At 42.6% G+C, this 26,454-nt stretch overlaps 1 protein-coding gene across 3 annotated transcripts in view; it reads left to right on the forward strand.

Annotated features, from left to right (window-relative positions):
• Positions 1-18,221, forward strand: part of PTBP1 (polypyrimidine tract binding protein 1) — a 51,692-nt gene extending 33,471 nt beyond the window's left edge. For all 3 annotated transcript variants that reach the window (XM_005281053.4, XM_042861895.2, XM_042861897.2), the window contains 10 exons: positions 998-1,168; positions 3,152-3,262; positions 3,668-3,842; positions 4,931-5,005; positions 6,714-6,862; positions 9,632-9,665; positions 10,167-10,259; positions 10,730-10,946; positions 14,461-14,538; positions 15,002-18,221. In XM_005281053.4, coding sequence (XP_005281110.1) covers positions 998-1,168; positions 3,152-3,262; positions 3,668-3,842; positions 4,931-5,005; positions 6,714-6,862; positions 9,632-9,665; positions 10,167-10,259; positions 10,730-10,946; positions 14,461-14,538; positions 15,002-15,134 — 1,236 coding nt within the window. In that variant the 3' untranslated portion in view covers positions 15,135-18,221. The remainder of the gene's footprint in view (positions 1-997; positions 1,169-3,151; positions 3,263-3,667; positions 3,843-4,930; positions 5,006-6,713; positions 6,863-9,631; positions 9,666-10,166; positions 10,260-10,729; positions 10,947-14,460; positions 14,539-15,001) is intronic.
• Positions 18,222-26,454: the final 8,233 nt, after the last annotated feature.

Here is a 26,454-nt window from a genome sequence, read left to right on the forward strand (position 1 = left end):
AATAGTAACGTGCATATTCCAATTTCCATTGTGTGTTCTAGAAACAGTCTCAGAACAGGAACCCTCACAAAGGGAGACTTTCTCCATTTAATGAAAGTATTTTTTTCAAGTTTCTTTTAACGTCACTGTCCTTAAAACATCCAGGATTTGTAAACTTGTTTGAACGTCCTAAATAGTTTAAAAAAAAAAAAAAGTCGCTCATTAATCATTGTTTTGTCCGTTTCTATAGCTTGTTGAAAGCTCAGCTCTGACTTGCCAGTTGTAGTATTACTTTACAGCAGAAGACACTTGCAAACACCATAACTAAAGAACCTTAATTCTAGTTTAATTCTCAGTCCTGGGGATGAGGGAGTACTCTTTGCACATTTAGAAGGGTGAAGCCCCAGTGTGTCGTGGTGTTACTTTTAGGATAGTTCTGTCTCCATGCTTTTTCTGTTTTCCTCACTCCTGTTCCATGTGTTTCTAGCATGTCCCTAATAAGTTATAAAACGAAATGTGTGATGTTACTAGTGCTGCTTGTTTGGCATTGTTCCAAGTAATTATACTGGTAATCCAGACTCTTCATCTAGGGTGTGGGCGTGCTCAGCCTGAAGTTCTTTATTCTGGAATAACACAGACCAAATGTTGAACAAGATCACTCGGTTTAGGCTTTTGGGAGGGTGGGTGGAGAGGAAGCAATCACTAGTAACGGGATCATATAGCAAGTGTGAATTCTAGCTGTCTTCACACGCATGAATTGCTTACAGGAAAACTTCTAGTTCGCATTTTCATGTTGCAGTGCTCTTATTGGCAACCACTGCCAGAAACTTTTGAAATGTACTGTTACATGAACAGGCTCTTAGTTGTAAGTTTCCTTACACAAACTCCTAATCTCCAATTGTGGTGATCAGTGTTGTGTTCTATGGTAGTTTCCAAGTAGGACACTTGCAACAAAAAATTAAACTTGAGGACTTCTACCTGCAGTATTATTAACCTGACAGGATGTTTCCTTCCGCAGCGGGCCCAGGCAGCTCTGCAAGCAGTGAACTCTGTTCAGTCTGGAAACCTGGCACTGTCAGCCTCTGCTGCTGCAGTGGATGCAGGAATGGCAATGGCTGGTCAGAGCCCTGTCTTGAGGATCATTGTGGAAAATCTCTTCTATCCTGTCACTCTGGATGTCCTGCATCAGGTGAGATCATGCTCAGATTGCCTCTTGCAGATCAATATGGAAGAAATGGCAACAGCTGTTGGTATGGAGCAGTGTTGCTTTATCCAAAACCTCCTTCATGTGATCATCCCTTCAGTTTTTTCTCCTTTTGTCTTAGGTTAAGTCCTTGCATCTGGGAATGTTTACAGCTGTAAAGCACCGTGTACATTTACAATGATACATAAATGTGTTTTAGCAATGTAAAACACAAAAGCATCTCAGAGAATCCAGATAAACTGTTGGCTGGCACATCAGAATTTTCACATTGCCAGCTGTTTTTAAAGCTGAATAGTCAATGATGAAGTATTTGACAAATATTAAATATAGAGGCATTTCAGTTAATAGCACTTCCTGTAGTATCCTCTCATTTTTAATTGCCAAGTCACATTCACAGTATTGGATTGCATTGTATTTAATTTGCTAGTGTTCACTCCCCACCTGAAATCTAGTCCTGTGAAGTCTATTGGGGTGATTGGTGTTCAAGACTTGTGGCCCAATAAACATAAGAGCATCCTTCATGCAGTGAAGCAAAAAATTCTGTCTAGGAAAACTTTGAAGTGTAGGCAGTGGTAAGGAAGACTACACTGGGCAAAACTGTCTCAATGAGAGTACTGGTAAAGTTAGGGAGTTTGTGTCAGGAAACTTTAGTTGATGGGCATTACATATAATGCTACTAAAATGTGCCACATTTAAATTCTTGTAGATGCTGTCAATCATAACAAAGAAATTAGCCTGGTTTAGTTGCACAAGAGTAAACATTTGTTTCTATTTTAAACGTATGCTTTTGTTGCACTTGTGCTACACTAGTTTTTTTAATTGCACAGGGCACTGGGGACAATTTTGCTCTGTTCAGTGTCTTTTCAGTTTAAAATGCAAAGCTTGATTTTTGTATGTGAAACATACTCTTCCTTCAAACCCTCATTTAAAAATACACTAAGTGCAAATACTACAACACATGCTTTAACAGCACCAGTTATCCAGCTAGAAGTTGAGTTTAAAGTAATTTTGAGAAGAGCTACAAAGAGTCCTGTGGTACCTTATAGACTAACAGATGTATTGGAGCATAAGCTTTCGTGGGTGAATACCCACTTCGTCAGACGCATGTAATGGGAAAATTCCAGAGGCAGGTATAAATATGCAGGCAAGAATCAGTCTGGAGATAATGAGGTTAGCTCAATCAGGGAGGGTGAGGCCCTCTTCTAGCAGTTGAGGTGTGAACACCAAGGGAGGAGAAACTGCTTTTGTAGTTGGCTAGCCATTCGCGAAGAGCCACACTTCAAAATAGTAGCTGGTCGTGATTCAGAAACAAAGGAAAAGGACCTAATTGTATCTTCTAAAAGGTAGCTAGTTATACATGCATAATATTTTTCTCATGTTGGTAAGCATGCGTGCAGTGGCACGTACAAAACTGTCATAGACGTTTCTATTCGTTGGAGGAAGCATTCAGGTCTCTTTTGTGAAGAATCCATATTAAACTGTTTGTTTACCATACAGGGTATTAGTCACTTTGACTGCAAGAGAAAGATGCAAATTAAAGTTACCAGTTATTTAACCTAACAAAACAGGAAAGTGCCTTTGCTTAAACATCTTTAACTCCAGTGGAAGTAAATACTTTAGTAATTTCCCTGAAGAGTTATTTCTCTTAGCAGGGTTTCAGCATTATCGTACTAAGGTTTTTTACACAGGAAAGCTAAAATCATGCATAATACAGCTTTGGAAATTCAGATTCAGTAAGCCTTTGCAGAGATCCACAAGCCATTCATTAAACAGAATCAGAACATAGTTGAGAAATATGTTTTAACACCCTATTTCCTAGGTTACTTTTCCATTCTGATCTTAATAAAAATTAGATTAAAAGATGAAAGTGGCTTTATTTGCAGTTTCTTATTGTGAAAAGCAGAGATACAAAGAGAAAACAACTATTAGAAACGTGAGATGACATGGTATGCAAACTCTATCTTGCAGATTTTTTCCAAGTTTGGCACAGTGCTGAAAATAATTACATTCACCAAGAACAACCAGTTCCAGGCCCTGTTACAATATGCGGACCCTATGAGTGCTCAGCATGCCAAACTGGTGAGTACACTGGCAGCTCCACACACCTAAACTTGTTAAGGGATGACTTGTAAAAGAAAGGGTTTCAACAGATCTAGGAACAGCTGTGTCTTGCTTCTGTCACATGGAAATGTTCATAATAGTACAGGGTCAAATTCTGCTCTGTTACACATGTGCAGCTGTTTCACTGAGGTTTTCTGTGTGTAATTGAGAGACTTTCACCAATAAAAGTGCATTGAAAGTGAAATTTTAAGTCAGTGTCAGGATCTTGTTAAATAATTTTATAGCGTGTTATCTAAGCAAGCTATTTGTGCTTATTCTTACAGCTTTAAGATGTCTGAATAACTATCCAAGTTAATCAGATTTGTTCTTTAGCATAAAGGTACCTTTGACAAGGTAAAAGAGCTCTGGTTTGTTTTTCTGCAGTCTTTAGATGGGCAGAATATCTACAATGCCTGTTGCACGTTGCGCATCGACTTCTCCAAACTCACAAGCCTCAATGTTAAATACAACAATGATAAGAGCAGAGATTACACACGACCAGATTTACCTTCTGGGGATAGCCAGCCCTCTCTTGATCAAACCATGGCAGCTGCTTTTGGTAAGAAAGCCCCTCTAAGAATATATTGACTTCTTCCTAAAAGTCTGTGTATTGTGGGCTTCAACATTCAGAACTTGAGTCAAGTAGTGAAGGTATCTGAGTGTTGACACCTCACAAATCATGATTGCTCATTGCACTGTTGATTCAAACCACTTTCTGTACAGAATGAGATGTTTTGTTGTTCCCTGAACAATACTAAGTATCAATCTTTAGTGGAGTACATCTGGTTCCTCCTTTTCATTTCATAATGACCCCCTCTATAGTGAAATTAACTGTTGGCTCTGAAACTGCATTTCGCAATGCGGAATGTTGGCATTAACCCATGAATGCGTTTTTAGCAACAGCTCCTTACCTCCATTCAGAAGAGTTTCAAATACTGTCTATGGGGGCGAGTCTTTTTTTCCTGCCGCTTTGATTTGTGCGGTAACCAAGACTTCTTGTATCCAAAGTTGGATTTACTGCTTAACCAACAGATTATTCTGCATTGGATCAGTCAATTTAATCTCCATTTAGTCTCTTTGGTGGCATATAAGTCTTAAGCTAATAACCTGGAACACTAATATGGTTGTACTAAAAGAAAAAGACCATGCATCTCCGATAAGCCATCTCGCTTCCCTTTACCAAGAATCCTTGCAGATGCTTGTCCATTTGCTGTGCTGTTAGTGCCACCTGCTGTTCTGTCAATGATTTGGAGTGACTGGTGTTACTAGTTCTATCCCTGGCTCTTTGAGAATGGTGTTCTACTGAAACTGCCATGACCTAGGAGAAAGTAGCAGACTTTTCAAAAGTGCAAAGTAGGTAGAGAGAACCGTTTTAATTGCTGCTTCAAAGCAGGAAAGTGTCTTCAAAGCTAAACTTGGAATAGGAAACTGGTTCTTGGCATTCAGTGGTGACCCTCTCTTAAAAGAAACGTTTAGCTTTATTGGATTTTAGAGACAGTTCTAATTTTGTGATGTGTCTAGGAGCTTAGTCTCCTCCGTTACGTCCCATTTCAAGATGTGGCGAGAAAAACTGGCTGTCTGAAGTGGGGTTGTCTTGTCTATTGGAATTAGATTCATAGACTTACGGTCTTACTCTTTCTTTCACAGGAGCTCCAGGAATAATTTCTGCCTCTCCATATGCAGGAGCTGGCTTCCCTCCTGCCTTTGCAATTCCTCAAGCAGGTACTGTATTTCAAACATTAAACTTGAATTCCTTAGGTTGCCTGGCCATTGCTAGAGCAGTGCCTTTTTAAACGTTTTGTCACTGAACAGCCACTTCGACCCAAGTTGTCTCAAGATCATTAGGATAGAAAAATAAATATTAATTCCCTCTGAACTGTTAAGTCTGTGTGCTGATTACAGGGTATAGAATGAGATGGTCCTGTAATAAGTAGACAAAATGGGGAAATGGAAGATACTGAAGTCCTTGAAGCCATCTACATGGACAAGTGTGGCTGTAGTAAATGAAGTAATCAACGTAGTGGGAGGGGAAAGAAGGCAAGACACAAATAGTAGTCATGAGTAGTATTTTGAAAATACAGATAATTACATCTGTTTCTGAACTCTCTACCAAGCGTAGCAAATTTGGTATGTTAGTGGCACTAGAATTTTAACTTTATAGCACTTACATGAAAGCTTCTTCTGAAACTGGAAACCACTTTCCATTGTGTTTTAATACTTTTAATTGAATAAAGTTAATATTTAAACTTAAGTGTGGTAAATAGACAGCCCTATGAACCTCAGGGCTCATTGCTGATATCAAAATGATGCATATATGACTGAAGTGCCAATTTTAATAAATGTCATTCTCAAACCCTTCTCAGTTTTTGGGTAGTAAATACTTGTATTGAACTTCAAATAGTAGGCTAAGCAGTAGGTTGGCTCCTTTTTACTATAGTAAACTATGGAATGAGTTACCAATAAACTGTAGAAACAGCATAGCTAAATGGAATTTGAGATGTCTATGGAAAAATTTAGTCATGAACCAGGTGGTCTGTCGGGCCATCAATTCCTCTTTAATGTGTCATCCCTCTAAGGAGGTTGTACATATGCCCTATAGATGTTTTTAATCATTTATGAAAGAAATCAACCAGTAGCTCTATCAGTACTTAAAGATGGAAAGCTCTAAATTGAAAGGAGTCTGTGCTGTAAAAAAACAAACAAACCTCGACAGTCTCCGAGCCTGGGTCAGCTGTCCCTGGCTCCAAAATCTGGCAAGGGGGGCGCGTCTCAGAGCTCAGGCTCCAGCCTGAGGGAGAACATCTCTATTTTTAGCCTTGTAGCACAAGCCGAAGTCAGTTGACCCAGGCACTGAGACTTGCTCCTACACAGGTGGTGTTTTTTTTTTCAGTATAGCTGTACCTTTAAAGACTTTGTGATGTATGTTTGATATTGTGAGCATCGCATACCTACAATGAGCACCATAGAAATGCCTGTACATAAAATTAATCCTTTCTCAGATTGAGTAATGAATAACTGGTAGGAGTGTATAATATTTGTTTTCATTGCATGCATGGTAACCGAATGAAGCACTTGTAGCATGCATTGGTTGGAATAGTGTTACAAATGCACTGCTTGTAGTACCCTTCCTGCACCCACAGAATTGAGGCTTTGCACTCATACAATTCTGCAGCCTGTGGAACATGTAAAATATTAAAACCAGCCAGATCACATCCAGAGGCATCTGTCATGCAGCCGGCACCACAAGAGAGCGAAATACACTGTTAGAGGAACCGATCAGTAGTATCAGAATTGGAGGCACTTGTCATTATTAAAGTAAATGCTTTTGGACTGTGATTGGTGGGGTTTGAAGCGCTACCTTCTAGTGGAGCGGACACATTAGAGTACATGCTGTTAATTTCTTTACTGGCTAATATTCTTTAATTTCCAGGCTTGTCAGTTCCAAATGTTCACGGAGCACTTGCTCCTTTGGCTATCCCATCAGCAGCAGCTGCAGCGGCTGCAGCAGGACGGATGGGCATTCCCGGCCTCACTGGGGCAGGGAACTCCGTTCTGCTGGTTAGCAATCTGAACCCTGAGGTTAGTGGAGTTGTAATTTCACTTTTTTCTCCTTCCAGTTACCTCTGCTTTCACTTTCTGAACACTAAGATTGTGGTGGAACTTACTGAAAGTGAAATCTTACTGTGTCCTAAAGGAAACGGCAAAACTAGAAAAGCAGATGAAATGTGCTCTGCCAGTGCTCTGCTCTTAAATCTCAAAGCAGATCAATACTCTAGCCACTAAAGGGAAATGGGAAGGTCTATCTTTTAAATTGAAATCTTCGCTCTTCCTTGGTTGATAGCCAAGGGTGTTGCCTCTCTGCTCTGGTCCCATAAAACTACAGAGTGTGTCCCTCCCTTGTTGTTGTTTTTTTACAATCTCCCACCCACTCCCATGGATCTTGTGTGATTTGGGTCACAGAATAGCAAAGTCCCTCCCTTCCTTCCTTGGCATGTTCTAATTTTATACATTAATTCAGAACTACAGAGAGAGTTCATTCTGCCCTCTACTCTTTCTGTTTAATGTCTTGACCCCCGCCAGCTTGGCTTCATTGTACCTCTGCAGTGTTCCCTCTGCCATGTGCTCGCTCGCACATGTATTTTTTTTCCTTTCCAAGATTCCTTGAAGTTTTTCTTTATTTATGCTCTTAACTCACAAATTTACATTTTCAATTCCATTTAACTTTTCTCAGAGTTGAAAATATTTGTTTTTTTTAAATGAAGGCAAGTAAAATTGGAACAATCCTTCTAATAAAAAAGGATGAAATATAAAAGATCATTTGATAAGAATTAAGTCAACTTTTGGCTGCTTGTTGGATTGAAAGTGTAGACTATATTTCAGTTTGTGTGCATTAGAAGATAAGTCTATACTGCCTGAAAAATAATGCTTTACTATATCTGGTAAGATTGCCCATAAAACTTAATTCCTACTATGTGTAATTATAAAACTTTTATCAGTCATGTCAAAGTAACTGTAAAACCTCTTTTGCTTCAAAAGAGAAGTCTGGATGAGATAAGAAATAATCAAAATATTTAATTCATTGATTAACAAATTTAATCTATCAAATTTCAGATTATTCTTTTCACCTGACTATCATTACGGTTTTCTTCGGGGCATGAGATAATGCCAGTGGCACTCTCAGGGTGCTCTGATTACAGGCTAGGTCTTGTCCCTAGAGTGGAAATTCTTCTTATGTTAACTCCTGAAGCATCAGTGACTTCCTAAACAAAACAAATGGAGAGCCCCTTAACTGGCAAAGGGCTGGCATTATAATTTTCAGATTAATATTGTGAAATTAGGTGCACTTTGATTCCAGATGTTGTTATGCTCAGGTGTCAATGACAGGCACAGCATAATCCATTTTTCTGTATAGGCATTAAAAATTTGGAATTTTGATTAAATTTTTGTAAACTGACTAGGCTTCTAAAGAGCCGTTTCTGAACAATGTGAACAAATGTTTTTGCCGAATGTAGGAATTAAGCAATTACGTCATGCCTTGCATTTTTTGATGCCCTCTTCACTATCCATCCAGCTTGTCTTTGGGTTAGAGAGACTTTGATACTTATAGTGAACTAACAGACTTAAACTTTTTTCACTGCTTGTGTAATCAGTATTTTAGAAACTTACCTATGCAACAACTAGATAGTTAAGAGACCGTATTTCCTGGAGTGACACTCTCCCTCTAGTAATATGTGAAATTTCTTTCTAAATCCTAAAAGCTAAAGTGGGATAGGTAGGGAGAAGTCCAGATTTCTCCCATTTGCATTGAGTTTCCATGTTTATTGTAGACCGTGTGTGCTGGTGTTTGCCTGCAGGTTGAATTATCATTGTGCCCTGGGAGGACAGGCTCCTCCTGCTTTACTACCCTTGCTGATGAGTATTGGCACACTGACCTCTGCAGTAAGAGACTTGCTTCATTAATGTGTTGAGTATGTGGAAATCTCAGTACCCCTCCAGTCCCCTTACAGCAGACACGTCTCCTTTAGCAATTCATTCTGATCTATAGTTAGCAGTGGTGCACCACTATCCCAGTTAATCTTTGGCTTTGGAAGCAATGATTCATGTCGAGACTGCACTCCTTTAGTTTAGTTGCAGTGAAGTGTGCAACACGAATCCTCTCCACTAAACATTCCCATGTTAAGCAGATACTTCAGAGTGTTGTCACGCTAGTTTGACCGTTAGTACAGGTTTCACCCTCTTTTAGAGGCCAAAAACGTCTTGAACCATTGCTTTGAGAAGGACAGTTGGGATATCATTAATGTTATCGTTCTAGAAGTCACTCCGCAGTGATACGGTCTCTTACTTTCTATGTATATCTTAAGTAAAAATGCTTTTCTTTATCATTGTGTTCCACTAGGTAAAACCTATTAACTATTCCTGTAAAACAAGTATTGTATGTAGAAATCTGTAAATCTGACTGATGGAACACTACATATTCCTTATGTATTTACTGACCTGTGTTTTTTGCTACTTTTTCTTTTCTCCCCCATCCCTGAATTTTTTTCTTCCCCTGATCCGGAATTTCTTTGCCAACTGACTGCACGGTACTTCTGCTTCCTGTTGTTGCTTGAAACAAAAAAAAAATAAAATAAAAAAAATCCCCCCTCCAAAAAACCCTGCTCTTCGGAAACCAACCTGCCCTTCAATATTAACCATCTTGAAAACTTCATCATCCATCAACCAATTTCGCCATTTCCTGCGGGGACTCTGCCCTTCCTCGTTGTGGACGATTTGTGCAACCTCGCTCTCCCCTTCGATTCCTTACCTCTTCCCTGTCCCTCCGCTGCCTTGCTCTGCTGTTCTCTAAAGAGAGTTACACCCCAATGCCTCTTTATTCTTTTCGGTATGTTATTATTCACACTTTTTATTACCTTGTTTTTCATTTATTTGAGATTACTTTTTTGATACTTCAAAAATGTACAGTTTGCAGTTTGCCATTTTTGAATGCATAATTTCATTTTTTTTACATTGTTACATAGTTTGCTGTTTAGTTTAGTTTGCCTTTATTTTTGTTCAGTTATGCATGGTTTATTGCTTTGCATGCCTTTTTATAGGAGTTTAAAATTTGTGGTAGCATGCTAAATTGTCCAGTTCAATCCTTGGGCAGTTAGATTTTTTCTTTTTGCTGAAACCCAGTATCTGTTTTCTTTAATGTATTGTTCCATTATTATTCTGCTGTATATAAGTTTCTCCCCCTAAGTAGAGCAGAATAAGTAAACTTGGTTGGAATGAGATCAGTCTGGTTGTGGATGATTGTGGTGTTGAATTGATTTGTTATAAAGTTGGATGAGACTTTTCTTTTCCTGCCTAAAGACTTTTTTCCTTGTCTCCTCACTTTCTGAAGGAGTCTATGGTGATGTGCAAAGGGTGAAGATCTTATTTAATAAGAAGGAGAATGCCTTAGTTCAAATGGCTGATGGAAACCAGGCCCAGCTTGGTAAGCATGTTCTGTTGCATCGCTCTGGTAGCATAGTCGTCTTTCATAGCATTGCTGCTTGTTTAAAGGTTTAACATCCAACCAAGGATCATATCGTTATGGCGGTCAAGTTAGCAATAAATCAAAACACCTCCTCCAAGGAAGAGTGATAGTCAGTACTAATGTTGCTCTTCAAAAGGTGCAGAATAAGTATCCATGCGCTGAATTGCTTTCCTACATAGTAGGCTGGGGTTGGGTGTTACGCTCAAGTAGATAGTCTTATGCCTTACAATCTGCTAATTGTAAAATGAGAGAGGGCAAAGAATATAAAACGGTGCAGGTTAATAAATAGTAATAATGATAGGTGTCTTGGTGTTTGGACAGTCTGTAGAAGGAAGTGGATTTGATTGAAATTCTAGGTTTGGGTTAAACGTCAGCTTTAACTCGTCTTTCAACTTCTGTTCCCCTTACGCTATTTTTAATTGTTGTAGCAATGAGTCACTTAAATGGTCAGAAGCTTAATGGGAAACCCATCCGTATCACCCTGTCCAAGCATCAGACAGTACAGCTTCCCCGTGAGGGACAGGAAGACCAAGGCTTGACTAAAGACTATGGAAACTCTCCTCTACATCGTTTCAAGAAACCAGGCTCCAAAAACTTCCAGAATATCTTCCCACCTTCTGCTACCCTTCACCTCTCCAATATCCCGTAAGTACCCATGTGAGGAATGTACATATGATCTGAAAAAGGGACACACTTTGCAAGTGGAGAGGATATTGGGTACCAGGTTCTGTGGAGCATTAATTTAAGATCTGCATTCTCTAGGTATAGCGGAGTTTGGCCACATTCATCTTTAAAATGGGGACAGTCAACTCTTGCACATGCCTAACTTGCATTATGTCAACTCATCTAGATTTCCCCACAGCAGTTCTAGTTCTAAGGTCCATTTCTTCCAGAAACCTGAAGACACCAGCTGTCCAAGTTGGTCCCCTTAGTCATCAGTTCTTGATTAGGTTTGTGCTTCTATGGTTGATCTTTTAGAAAATAATTTGATATTGGTAGCACTTCTTAAAGTGATTTGCACATGTCCATTCAACTTCAGGTGTGTATGCGTCCAGTGAACTTGAGTCAGATTTTTCCCCCCTAGTAGTACCTTTGGAGTGGCACATGCACCCTCCTTCTGCCTTGCATACCTGCTTGGTGGTATAAAAGGCAGAACTACCCCTGCTTCAGTTAGCAGCACTCCTCCAGTCATGGCAGAGTCTCGGTGCCAGTCTCCTTCTCCAGTACTGAAAAAGGACGACTGCCTGGTATTCGGCATCCAGGAAATTAAGATCCCCAGCATGAAAGTCCACTGAACCAGCTGGAAAGGAGAGTAGTGCGTGCTTGGTGCTGAGACACTGGTGCATATATCAGTGCACCTCCGGCAGTCTTCAACTCCAGCATGGGTACTGATGCCATGGAGACATATCTCTAAGGGAGCACCTTCCTGTTGAGTGGTGCTATAGTCTGTCTCCTCTTTGCTGCTACAGCAGCAAGAGAATCTCCCAGTGCCATCAATGTCTTAGACTGGGTGCCATGGTATATGTCTCAGTTTCTTGGCGCTGGCTTTGCCAGTGGTTCAAGAATCATTTTGCGTGGTGCCAACAGACACTGGTGGATCTGCCAGCCCCTTGGGTTCAGTGCCAAGTACCGTGGGCACCTCTGCCCACTCTGGTACCTCTTGTACAGTCCTGTTGAATGTCAAGCCACCTATGATTTCCTTAATGCCATCCTCTCCAGACTGCCGGCACAACTCCTGGGTTCATGCCTGCTTGCTCAGATGACTCCAGTTCATAGTTCAAGTTGGAAGTGGAATCTTATGTCACAGTTGTATGCAGTCACTCTCCCAAGGGATTTTCACTCCTGGTATCCAGCAGAGCTTCCCCATTAGACTGCTTTTAGGAAGCCATGGCTTGGAAGAAATTGGGCTCTGGCACCATATTAGTGGCCATATTGGAGCCCACGGGGGTTTCCTCGTGCCTCCAGATCCTCTGCACATCTTCCAGTAGACATCACGAAGCTCTGCAGCAAGAGCTGCAGGAAGCCACTCCCGAGCTTGGTACCAAACATGGGCAATCTGCTTTAGTGAATCCCTCTTTGGAGCTCCACCTCAGTCATTCTTCGGTTCTGCCTCCTCATCTGAGGCGGCAATAGCATGTAGTGTTTTCTCTCTTCCCCCCCCCCCCTCCCCCTGCTGTTACAGGGCTCACCAGGACCTCTTAAAGAGGGTGACTTCCTCCCTAGATGTACAGTTGAAAGTAGTTCAGGAGGGCTCAGACAGATTAGTTCATGTCTTTGATCTGTGGGACCTTCTCAAGTGGTGCTCCCCATAAATGAGATTATTTAGGTGCCCAAGTAGAAAATTCCCATGTTCCCTACCTCCTACAGCTAAAAGGACTGAGTAGAGGTATTATCAGGGTGCAGCTTACTGCTATCTCTGCTTTATAACCTCTTGGTAGTCACTTACTTTTCTCCAAACCCATGTCACGAAGGTTTTTGAAGAGTCTGGGCTGATTATATCCCCAACTAGACAGCCCTATTCCCCCTGGAGACTTAAACCTGGTGTTAACAAAATCAATGGGTCCATCCTTTGAACCTCTGGCTACCTGTTCGTTGCTTCATCTGTCAGTGAAGATAGCCTTTTTGGTAACAGTTACCTCTGCATGGAGAGTTGGAGAATTGAGAGCCCTGGTATCTGACTCATTGTAGACAGTCTTCTGCAAGGACAGGAGGGCATACCTTTGCCCTCATCCAGATTTTCTCACTTCCACCTCAGTCACGCAGTATACTTACCAACTCTTTCCTGAACCTCATGCTCATAAGGATGAGAAGAATGTTAGGAGAGCATTAGCATTTCACTTGGATAGGCCTAAACAGTTTAGCTTATCCTCACGTTTGTGGTGGTTGTGGACAGGATGAAGGGCCTTCCAGTCTCATCCCAAATAATTTTGTTGTGGATTTCCTCCTGTATACATTTGTGACATGACATGGCTGATGTAACTCCACCGAACAAGGTGCTAGCACATTCAGCAAAATCACACGCAGCCTTTCTAGCTCCACTGCTTGTTCTGGACACTTATAGAGCTGCAATTTGGTCTTCAGTACATATTTCTGCTTCTCATTGTACCATCTCTCAGCAGTCTAGAGATGGTGCCAGATTTGCATATATAGTCTGTCATCGTTCAGATAGACTCTGATCCCACCTCCCGATTGAACAGCTAGTGAGTACCCTGAAGTAGAATAGAGATGTGCATCACTTCCAAGAAGAAAACTGTTACTAATGTGTTCTGTAATTGTTGTTCTTTGAGATGTTGCACATGTCTATTCCACCACCCACCCTCCTTCCCCTCTAAAGAACTGAGGGAGTCAGGTGTCAGCTATGGCCTCTTATGTCAACACGCAGCAGCGCGAGACAGAAGAAGGTGCATGCTCTGCCCTGTTGGGTACTGTTAAGGGGAAAATATCTAACGCTGATGCACTGGCCATGCACACAATTGAAGTGGAATGGACATGGGCAACACATCTCAAAGAACAGTTACAAAATAGGTTCATAACTTTTTGGTTTTTTAATAAAAGAGAGTTACAGCTAAATCCCAGGGCTCCTGTGAACTGCTTAGTGGTGGCAATAAGGCAAATTATAGTAACCTAGAGGTCAGTTTATTTCTGAAAATCTTAGGGGAGAGTCTCCTACCTAAGTCATGTTTTTGGATCTATGATTGCTTGTCTGCTTTTATTTTGGGGGTGTTTTTCTGCCCATGGCAAACCTTAGTAGCTCACTTCTGTGATTCAGAATGTTGCAGCATTTCAGGGGAAATATTTCCAGAGGGAGGAAAATGTGTAATAGTGGCAAGGCAGGAGCGCATAGTCACTCTGAAAAGTATGCGTATGCAAGACAAGCATCAAAACTTTGCAATTCTAAATTCCAGCAATGTTACCAGAATGCTTCTCATAGTGTAAAGTAATGACGCACTCATCAGGAGTAAGGGGAATGCCATATTCCATTGGTAGCAAGAAGAAATGCTTATCCATTGTTCTACAGTCTGACATCTTGGATGCCAGTGCAAGAACGACAGTAGAAAAGAGTTCAGGAAAGGAACTCGTAAAATGTATAGTTAAGACATAAATTCCTAGTTCATACCCGTTGACTGGAAAACTGACTGTAATTTCTTGACTTTTTTAGACCTTCGATAACTGAAGAAGACCTTAAGATGCTGTTCTCAAGCAATGGTGGGATGGTGAAGGGATTCAAATTCTTCCAGTAAGTCTAAGATTTTAAAACTGTCCTCTTGGGAGAAAACTGGTAAAGCTAAATGAAATCTACCAGTCAGTTCTCCACAAATTTGAAGATGCTAAAAGCACTGGATAGTAACTGTCTCAGACCAGAAATTTAGCTTGGCTGAATTATTGGTTGTATGGAACGGTCATTCCTGGATATCTCTGGGTTAGGGAATGGGGGCAAGGATAAGTACTGCACATAGAGTGCTGGAGATGAAATTTAGTCTAAGATTACTGGGTTGGTGGCTTGGATGCATGTTTTCATCGTAGAGACTACTGTCCTGTGGGAGGAAAGGAATAAACCTTTTTAATGAGCAGTTTTGCCTGCTGAGATGTATGTTTGGCTTTCAGCATCAGCCAAGAAAACTTCTGTTGAGTCCGCAAGAGTGAGGCTATACAGACGTAGTACCAAACGTGACCTAAAACTGACTGACTTGTCTTGGCAGGAAGGACCGTAAGATGGCTCTAATCCAGATGGGCTCTGTGGAAGAAGCCATTCAGTCACTCATCGAGCTCCATAATCATGACCTTGGTGAGAATCACCACCTGCGTGTGTCCTTCTCAAAGTCCACCATTTAAAGCTTTGGAAGGCATGAGACAGAATGGACCTGACTAAAACCTCATGGGTTCAGCCCTGACCTTAAAGGGCTGAATGCTAGGAGACAACTTCCATCATTCCAGAAAAAAAAAGCCACTTTAAAAATGCAGCTGAAGTGACCTTAAAGACCAGAGATTTTATTTTTTTAAAGAGAAATCAGTTTACCGGTTTTTAAAAAAATTAAATCTAATTCATATTGCTAACCTTGCGGTGATGGGATAACAATCTTGATGGCTGTTCAAACAAAAAAATCACAAGTTAAAGTTTACACTTTGGAAACTGCTCTGGGAATTTTCCTCTTCCTCCCTCCGTCGCGTCCCCCTCAAAAAAACAAACCAACAAAAAAAAAAAACTGATTCTAACAAGCTTATCAGGTTTCACATTGATGCCTTTTTTATTTTCTTTACCCATGCAAGCCTTGGAAGACCCAGAAACCACTGTGTGAATTCACATTAGCGCCTTTGAGTCCGGATCTTGCAGGAGATCCTAACCCACCCAGTGCAAAGGGTTTTAGGGTAATGTTTTCTAAGCTGCTCATCTGCTATCCTGTGCCTTAAATTCTTTTTATTGGGGGAAGAACATCATCTGAACTGTAAAGATTAGATTGGGGGAGTTGAGGAGAACAAGTGAGTTCTGGTTGTTGGATCAACTCGTAATGAAGGACAAGTGAAGCTGGCAGAGTGGATAAAGAAAATATTGGGCTTTAATTCCTTAGGCAATTGATTGTCCCACTGTCCATGAAATGTCTAATAATCTGCATAGTATCATGTATCTTCTTGCCACTTTTCTAGTCCACATGTGGTTTTACCTCCATCTCTATACTCTTCTAGGTGGGAGTTAATTATGCTTGGTTGATTTCATTCAAACTAAGCAGAAAGGTCTGCATGGGGAAACATTCCTATGGCCTCGTTCTATTCCAATGTTGGTAGCAAGGTGACAGGCTCCCTCTTCACAAGAGCCTTGATCAAGCTATAAAATTAACCACTGTTGGAAACTTGTGAAGAAAACAAATCAGTATGAGCTTGTCTGAATTGTACATAAATCTAAACACTTGACTAGGATTTGAAGAATTATTGGATATCCCATGGTTAGAAAGGGGTTTATCTGAGTCACCTTCATACCCCTAATTTGACAATTAACAAGACCAGTGTAGCTCCGCCATCATTCTTGTAGCATGTCTTCAGCGTTTGAGCTTTTGTTTTAATCCTTGTATTATACTTTTTGATGCAGTTGCTGTCCTCTGTACCTAGCAATATTTCCAGTTGACCAAATATTCTAATCTCTTTATATGCAAAAGAAATAGTTTAAGTAACTTTTTTATAGATCAATAAGATGATATAAACGTAATCTAAATTTACTCCTTTTGTTGGTATTACCCTTGTATACTGTACTTATTTTATTCTTTTTTTGTAATTGAAACTGTAGGGCAGGAATTTAGTTTCAGGCTGAGGTCATGACTGAGGATGAGTAATGTAATGAAACAGATACAACATGTTAAGCTAAGCAGAGCTTTTTTAAAAAGCAAAAGGTGTTCAAAGTAGTGAACACCAGTGACTTCTGATTACGATTGAGTAAATGGACCAGGCTAAAGTTTTTACTTTTTTTTTTTTTAAACCTATAAGCCCAGATCTTTTTAAGTTATAGGAAGGAAATTTGTTAAAAGAAGTAGAATGCGGCAAGTTGGTTTTTTCCCAATGACAAAACCACTGTTAAACTGAAATACCATTCCTCTGGCTTACAACTCTTTCCCGTGCCGTTCTGCCTTCTATTTTGTATAATCCGATGTTGCCTTACATTTCCCTTTAACATGCAACCTGTTTGGATGCAAAAATAACAATAATCTTATACTTTTTTCAGGGTTTTTCTGCAAATAGTGGACCAAAGTTTGTTTTTTAATTGTCTCTCTTTGTGTTGCAAGTTATGTTTTCCTTGCCTAGCATGGAAGCTCCTGACTTGCCTGTCACTGAGGGGTTGGAAAAGTCTTAACCTTTCTTAGTTCCTCTCTGAGCTCTTGTGGTTGTGAACTATGCTGGAGAAGTGTGTAATGTCTGAGTGAGGGTTCAGCTTGGGTTGCTGGCATGAGCTTGGTAGTACTGGCCTGCCTTATCTCCATCTTCTCCTTGCTTGTGGCTGAAAGGAGTTAAAAGCCATCTTAAATGAAACAATAGTGTTGCCCACAGTTTCGAGTTGAAAAAGGGCTCCGCTAACAAGTAGATGCCGGCTCCAATTACCATAGATCCTTATAAGCTTGTTACAGAAAAGTCTTATGATCTCCTTATCTGAAAAGCTCCAGATTTCCTTGGCCAGCATCTTGCACTCAATAGAGCAAATTAACAGTCGTTCTAGTCATTGCTAACAACCAGTTAATTTGCTTCATCTCCCTTCCCTCAAATCAAAAACAGTAAAACAATTTCCCTTGTAGCTAGGGGACACTAGCTATTGAATGTGTACCCTTGAACATGCCACAGGCAGCATTCTACCTTGAAGAGATCCATGCGCAACCCAAGTGGAACAGCTGCAGTTTAATTTTTAAATGCATTCAATCAACCTCACCCAAGAAACTGGGAAGAGGCTTATTGGAATGAAACCTGTTTGCTAGCTGCTAACATTGGATCAGTCAGCAAACAGACTATATATTTTGTAAGATGCAAGCAAATGAATTGAGGTGACCCCAGAACCCAGACAACTGTGGGTTTATCCTTTGGATCCCTATGTTTGCATGTAAAGAATGAGTAACAAAAGGGTGTAAATATTTATAATTTTTTTATACCTGTTGTAAGACATGAGGGGGCAGCAAAAACCCAGTTTTTTATGGTGAACAGATGTATTGTATATTTTGATAACAGCTATTACAGGTTCAGTATTGTGGGAGGGTGACCACACATAACATCAAAATTCCATTGCCTCTTTCAAAGAATGTTTGTAATGCAAAAAGAATTGAAATTAAAACTATTTTATAACAAACTTTGTACCTTTCTGTAGATCTATTATTTACTGTTCAGATTGTAGAAAGCAGTTATTGGCCAGTCTGTACTTGTGCTTTCAATAAATTTCTTCTGTATTCTTTGCTTCTGATTTTCCTATCTTTTTATTGTGCTTTTTTTGTTTTTGCTTCTGATTTTTCCTTCTAATGTAATTTCAGCTGCCTCATTTTATATAACTTTGACTTTCGCATACCTCTGGGCTGGTGGAGTGTTTACATCAGCGTTTTTGACTACGCTGAGTAAAGGGTGATGAGAGACGGATTAAGAACCAGAAAGGACAAATATAGCATATTTAAATAATCCGCTCTAAACTCTTCACACTCCAGTCCTTCCATGTTTGAATGGGTGAAGTTCAGAGGTATGAGGTTACAGGGTCCTTAACTGATGCTCTGCCTTTGTCACATTCCAACACTTTTTACTTCATGTTCCTAAACTTTCCATATACTCTAGCTAATATCCATGGAATAACCTAACCTTCAAGTTAAACGTAATACCCTTGGCAGTATTCTGCTCTAGAGATGTCTGTAAACTTTTGGTTAGCTTGATATCAACGCAGTGAGTGCTCCACAGCCTATGTTCTTGTCTCTAACCCAACAAGACTCCTGTTCCAGTCACATTTCAGAGGTAATATGAGAGATGCTCTTGATGGTTGCATGTGATTGCAGTGTGCACCTGCCCAGACAGCCAATATGCTGGGTCTCTTTGAGTTGGTGATTATGACAATGACAGATAAGAATTTGTTTCTTGAACAACTCAGTGAATTAACAGTTCTGGATTACCAACGGTAAAACCTTAACCAATTCATCTGGAGATTTAAGGATATAAAGGGAAAAACATTAGTTCTCTTTTGTTGAGTTTACATCTCATTAAAAATGTTGGTGAATTTCCCAGAGGAAGCTGTGGTAATCCAAACACTTAAAACTAGACTGTACTTAACAAAGCTGTGTTGATGTATCGTGGGCAAAATGAGTATTCTCATTTCTATGAAAGTGTGATGGGTGGCTGCTCCATTAATACATCTCGCCGAAGTTCTTTAACAATATACTTTCATCCCTAGCCTCTCAATACAGTGACAGAGAAATGCTTGAGGAAAAACATGCTTTGCATCCTGTTTATTCATAGGTTCAGTGCTGTAAACGGCCAGAGACGCGTCACTGCTGTTGTCCATAACAGGAAGGAAGTGTTGGTGCAGCACGAGGGGCTGCATTGTTGTGCCCTGGGCCTAATAAGTGATGAAAACCCAGTTGCGTTTGACTAAACATCCCCCGGGGGGGAATAAGGATAGTAGAAAATGTCATTGAACTGGGTTCAAAATATGAATTTGGGTCTCTGCCGTTTTTTAGTGGAGGGTTAATGCACATTAGCATTACTCCTGCCTGTCTGTTCTCTAGACAGATCAGTAAGACCAGCCTCCAGAGTTGCCAAGCTGACATTTTTCAGGACCTTTAAACTTCTAATAGAAGGAAAAGATCTCTTTCTCTCTCTGCGCGCCCCCCCCCCCCCCCCCGTGTCATAGGATTTGCAGTAGCCTCATTTCCCCCACCTAGGCTCTTGCTGAAGTGGATATGTCACGCAAGCTATAAACAGCATCCCCCATGAGCCAGTGAGCTAATCACTATTCATGGAAGTAGCGTGCAAGAGAAGTTTCTGTCGATGGGGGGGGGGGGCGTTACCAGGGCTGTAGCCCAGTGCCAAATGGCAAAGATTTAGTTAGACAAAACTATTCTTTTTAATGACTCTAGGCAGAGTGGGTCCTCTATCCTCAAGGGCAGCTCCAGGCACCAGCCCAGCAAGCAGGTGCTTGGGGCGGCCAAGGGGAAGGGGCGGCACATCGGACTGTTCAGTGGCAATTCGGCGGCGGGTCCCTCTTGGAGGGAAGCACCTGCTGCCGAATTCCCGCCGAAGAAGAAAACGGGCGCGGTGGAGCGGCCGCTGGAGTGCCGCCAATCACAATTGCAATCACAGCTTCTCTTCCCCCATCCGCCCCCGGCCGTTTGGGGCGGCAAAAAACCCTGGAGCCGGTCCTGTCTGTCCTTGCCATCAAGTTTCCAGAAAGTTGTTTCCTTTCTCATTTAGTTCTTCCTTCCAGTTAGAGAAGTTGGTCGGTATTTCTAGAGGGCCCTTCTGCTGTGCTGAAATCCCACCCGCCACACTGCAATGTCTTGTTGGTCTGAGGCCTGTGGTGTTAGGGGATCTCCTCCCCCTTCAGAAAATGTGCCTGAAAGGGAAGTATTGAGCTTCCTAGAGCAGACTGTGACTGCCTAGGAGGGGAGGAATCAGGGCTTGTCCTGCATTCCTGTCCCTCAGCCTTGCACAGTAATGAATTGCTAATTATCAGCTGTCTGGTGCAGTAATTATGCCCTCCCGGATCTGCCACTCTGGGCAAAGCAAATATCGATTGAAGGGACAGGCAGGAGCATACAGTTGGGACCATATCTCCATGGAGACGGCTGCGGCTGTCAGAAGGCGTGTATCCTGAGCTCCTGGCAGCTATTCCATCTTATTCCCACACACACGTCCTGTCTCTCCCGGCACATGCGCTAAGCAGCCTGGCTCATTGCCATGGAAACTCCTTGGCTGGGGCCCAGCACGTGCACAGCTTCACAATGCAGAGAGCTGGGCCAGGAGGGTTCTTTAAAGGACCGTTTACTGATGTTTATCTAGTTTGTAGTGGTTACCTGGCACCAGCTTGATGGGTGGTCTGTCCAAACTAGGTTGCTGCAGCGTGTTGATCTAGTGGAGGGTAGGAAAGGCAAAGGGGACAATGCATTAACTTGAGAACAGATGTGCATTCCTGTCTGGCCATAAACCCATGTGGATATATGATGGGAGTGTCTATTCCACAAGTACTCCTGTTCTTTTTGCGGATACAGACTAACGGCTGCTACTCTGAAACCTATTCTAGGTTTGCTTCTATCCCCTAGAATTAGCTTTTTCCTATTCACATGCTCTTAACTGGACCGGCACTCCCTCTGTAACAACGTGCAGTAAGCGCCACTAGTCTCTTGTGACTTTTAAATTGCTGAGAGTCTAAAAGGGCTAAGACTCCTGCACCTGCCAGAAGAGACTCCCCAACGCACACATGCTGCCCAGGTGAAGTATAAGACCAGGTGTGACTAAGGCTGTGTGAGAGCAGGGAAAGCGTGTAAGAGTTGTCATACCCGTGGTTTGTGCTAAAGCTTTGATCTAACCAGTTGCGCAATCCAAAAGGTGCAATCTCCTTTGACCTCCTTGTGGTGGGCATCTCCCTGCAGTCTGAATAAACTTCACAATCAAGCACTAGGGGGAGAAACTAAGTTTCCCAAAGCATCTAGGTATGTCTTGCCTACAGTAAGGAAATGATGCAAACTTCAACCAATCAACAGGGCTGTAAATAGTGTCCTCTAAGCCTCCTTCGAGCAGGTCTCTGTGATCCAGTGTTGGAAACATTTGGCACCTATTCTACATCAGCACTTCCAATGTTGCTAATACCAGTGCAGTCGAACCCATGTTTGCAAAGACACAATACCCCACGATCAGCTTGTCGCCAAGGCCTTGCGTGTTAAAACTTTTTGAAGATGGAAAAGCGCTATGTATCTTTGTCTTAATACACCAGTGTGGAGGCACCTAGCCGGCTGCTACTGCAGCCTCTGACCTCAGGATTTCTTCCCACCAGCGTCTATTGCAGACTGTGATATTGACACAAGAATAAACCTGTCTGCATCAATAACTTTCATGAGGCACTGAGCTATGTCTTTGGAAGCAGTTAAATGCAGATGTGCTTAAAGCGCTGCTGTATGGCTTACAAGCCCCTTGACCCAGGAATGAGCACGTTTCTCAACAGGCTTTCTGCTGGTCACAAAACTCTTCACAGCACTAGCAAGAAGAAACTTAAGCACTTGAGGGGAAGTGTAACCTTTCCTTTCCGCCCCAGTGCCCCGAGTGGACTTGGCAAGGCCTGAGCAGCGTGTTGTACTGAGGTTAGACTGTCTTACTGCATTCATCCTAAGAGATCCACAAGGTGACGTCAATGATTTAAAACCCCCTTCTCTCATTTCTAAATGTGTAGAAGTGGCGCTGGATTATTGGTTACTGCTTGTCCTACAATCTTCCACATCTGCCTTTCCTGCCACAAGCTCCTTATCTGTTGGTTCAGCCTTTCACTGGGTTGTTTTATTTGGCCCTTTAGTTTCTCCTTTCCTGCTGGTTTTAAAGAACTAAGGATGCTAATTGACAGCATAGGGTAGATTTCCAGAGTTAACTTTTCAGTACAGGCTTGTTACTGTGTAGGCTATAAAAACCTTCTGAGAGTGAGGTCAGAAAACTGACCTACCTTTTTAAAAATGATTATAGTCTGATACATTTGCCAGATTAGTTTAAAAATACTTTCCTCCATGACACTTCCTACAGTTTTATTGAATTCTATACTGGGAGTTGGACTGGATCAATAAGTCTCTTCCATCTCCGTGTCTGATTTTATGATGCAGGAGTCTAAACAGCTGGATTGTTTTTAATCCCCTGTTCTTTGAGACCTTTAAAAAAAAAAAATCTGTATCTTAGGTACAACTGGGATCTTTGTTAAGAAACTGATTTAAAAAAAAAAAAAGCCTGCTCGTGCCTGGCTCGGCAGGACCAATTAAACATTTCTGGGTTGACAACTGTGAAGCTGGGCCCCTGAGGAAGGGGAATTAACAAAAACACATGTTGATTTCAAATGTCAGAAATGGAGGAGAGGGAAGTGTGTGTAGTGGGGGGAGGGGGTCAAACACACCGGGAAAAACTTTAGGAAATGCCTGGAAACTTTTAAACCACATCTCAGAGGGCAAACTTTCTCTGGCCTGGGGGTTAGGCAGGAGGTCAGACTAGACGGGGGTTCCTTGGCTGTGGTAGGTGAGCTTGAAAGTGGAACTCAAAAATCTTTCCGTATGAAGGTAACAGCAGCCCATGCTCTGCAGCGTGCCCTGAAATGTCTAGGACTCAAGGTGCCCTCTCCTGCTTGCTGTCAGTCACGTAATGGCGTATAACTGGCTGAACGTGCCAGCGGAGTGTTGCGTGGAGTGCTGGGGCTGTGGGCGTGGGGGCTGTACTCTCGGCTGGGTAGTGTTCTGGCTAGGTGTCTGTACTGAGCTGCACAGCTCAAACCGAGTGGGGAGCAGTAGGGACTGACCCCCATGATAGATATATTGTGGGGTCTGCCCCTGCAGTATGCCCACTGTACCTAGGGAGTATGTGAGATGGGGTAGACCGGACCCCTCAGCTGGAGGAGTGGGGTTGCCGGGAGGTAGAGGCTAGAACTGGGCCGGGTGGGGAAGGAGCACATAACCAGGGACGGAGGGAGGGCTGTTTCCCTTACGGGGCTGGGAAAGTGCACCTCTGTTCTGTTCCTGACTCTGTCACTGACCTGCTGTGACACCTTGGGGAAATAACTTCCTCGCTCTGTGCCTGTTTCCTCACCCATCCTTGACCTGCCTTTAGCCTGTGAGCATCTCAGGGCAGTGACTGTCACTAGGGGTATGTCTACCGTGCAATCAGAGGGGTGAATGCAGCACTTATGGACAGAGGCACGCTAGCTTTGATCTAGCTACTGCAAACAACTAACAATAGCACCCAAGCCAGGGCAGCCCAGGCGAGCTGCTCCAGGGTCGTGGACAGGGTTGTACAGTTGCAGCTTTGCTGCTATTGTTGCTCACGCTAGCTAGATCAAACCAATTGAGGGTGGGTGTGCACTTCGGTCACACCTCTCATTGCAGTGTAGACCTACCCTTTGGATACGTACAGCTCCTAGCACAGCAGCGGCCTGATTTCTGCTGGACGCTACCATATTACCCATAGAAGCCCAGGGGAGACATATTTTCCCTTTCCAGTACAGATAGGGCCCTTTTTCTTTTAAAATTAACTAGCAAAAACAAGAACATAAGAACGGCTGTACTGGGTCAGACCAAAGGTCCATCCAGCCCAGTATCCTGTCTGCCGACAGTGGCAATGCCAGGCCCCCCAGAGGGAATGAACAGAACAGGTAATCATCCAGTGATCCCCCTCCTGTCGCTCATTCTCAGCGTCTAGCAAACAGAGGCTAGGGCCACCATCCCTGCCCATTCTGGTTAGTAACCATTGATGAACCTATCCTCCATGAACTTATCTAGTTCTTTTTTTGAACCCTGTTATGGTCTTGGCCTTCACCACTTCTGGCGAGGAGTTCCACAGGTTGACTGTGCGTTGTGTGAAGAAATACTTCCTTTTATTTGTTCTAAACCTGCTGCCTATTAATTTCACTCGGTGACCCCTAGTTCTTGTGTTATGAGAAGTAATAAACCATACTTCCTTAAAGCTGAACCTTTGTTACTGAGTTTGGCTATATTAGAAATGCCCTCTGTTGAAAATCAATATAGTTTCACCAGAGCAACCCCCTAACATCAGCAGGCTTCAGCCAGTTTATATCTTGTTAAGTTTGCTGACCTCAGTAGATGGAGCTTCCTGCTTTAAACTAAATCAACCGAAGTGAGGTTTAAATCAATTGAAGCTCATCTGCGTTAGGCGTTTGCAACCATGTTACTTTTCTGGTATAGACCAGCCAATACCTACGTAATACCTGTAGCCCACGAAAGCTTATGCTCAAATAAATTAGTCTCTAAGGTGCCACACGTACTCCTGTTCTTTTTGCGGATAGAGATTAACACGGCTGCTACTCTGAAACCTCCATAAGAACGGCCAGACTGGGTCAGATCAAAGGTCCATCTAGCCCAGGATCCTGTCTTCTGACAGGTTTCAGAGTAGCAGCCGTGTTAGTCTGTATCCGCAAAAAGAACAGGAGTACTTGTGGCACCTTAGAGACTAACAAATTTATTAGAGCATAAGCTTTTGTGGACTACAGCCCACTTCTTTGGATGCATAGGCCAGGTGCTTCAAAGGGAATGACTAGAACAGGCAATCAGCGAGTGATCCACCCCCTGTTGCTAGGTGATCCACCCCCTAACTGGAAGGTAGCCCACATAATCCATACTCTTTGCTGCCAAGGGCTTCATTTCGGTCATAACATGGTTTGTTGACACAGCTGGATTTTCCATTTTCTTGCACCTTGTAGTCATTTTCCACCAAGGTAAAGTGGGTGTAACTCCTATCCTCTTGTGTTGGTTGCATTTTATACCCACTTTGCCCTGCTGTAAGCGGTTGCATGAGGCTTGGGTTAATGGAAAACTGGGACCTTTGTTTTACTGTTCCCTGTTCTCCATGGTGCTCTCTGGTGGCAGGGGCTCTAGTCCGCTTGCACCTACAGTGCCTGTCACAAAGGGGTCTGGCTCAGGGGGCTCTAGCCACTAACCATAAGAATAAACCAGTGCAACATGTAACAGCTCTGTTAGGCGGCAACAGCCTTTGAAATGCTTTAGGAAGCCCCAGGGCAGGTGTGATTTGTCTGCAGTGTTGACAACATTTCGTGACTCTACAAGAACAAACCAATTTGTGTGTTGACTTGAATCCTACCTGCTTGGGAGGAGGGGGGAGAGGGAGTTAAGATGTACTGATTGCTTCCCAAAGAGATCTCTGCTGGGAGGAGTTTGCAGTCTTACTGCAGGTGCCTCCTAGCCAGTAAATGGAGCGGGGGGAGGTCATTATAACAGCAGTGGCACGGGGTTACTGGTGGTGTTTATGGGCACTTTTTGATCAGTTATTTGTACGACTGTAGTACTTAGACAAGGCAAGAAGAGGGCCCCATTGTCCACATGCTGGGTAGATACAGAGTGAGAGAGGGTCCTTGTTGGGTTGATTGTCGATTCTCTGGGGGCAAGACAGCTAAATGGTGGGAGGGGACGCAGAAGCATAACGGGCAGACAGGGACTTGGCCCAGGACGTAGCTAGGAATAGTGGATACGAAATGCTCCCAGATCAGAATTCTCTACTCCCACAAGCAGGAACATTGGACATGCCACTTCGGACAGGCCGAAATGCTTGTGCAAGGCACAAGGCCAGGAAGAATCTGGCCCCTTCGATCCTTTGACCCCCCTCATAGTCTCCTTCAATCCATCCTCGCTCTGGGATGCTCTCAAAGGGCTCTTGGCATTTCAGTCAAAACTATTTATTGAGCACGGAGTAAGTCCCTCATGCCAGCTCCTACAGTCGGCCCCGTCCGCTCCAATCTGCCAGGCAGCCGGAGCAGCACTCGTCCGCTCATGGGGTTAATAAGAAAGTCGGTTGATCAATGCCCCTAGGAGGTTGTCTTCATTACCTCCCCTGCCTGAACCAAAGGAGGCTCTCTCTCCCCTGGCTGCTGCAGCCAGTTATGGCTAGAGAGAGGGAAAAGGAGGGGGAAGGCTCCCACGTTCACAGGCAAACGCTTCTTTGA

The sequence above is a fragment of the Chrysemys picta genome, chromosome 25, assembly GCF_011386835.1.
Source record: "Chrysemys picta bellii isolate R12L10 chromosome 25, ASM1138683v2, whole genome shotgun sequence".
NCBI lineage: Eukaryota > Metazoa > Chordata > Testudines > Emydidae > Chrysemys > Chrysemys picta.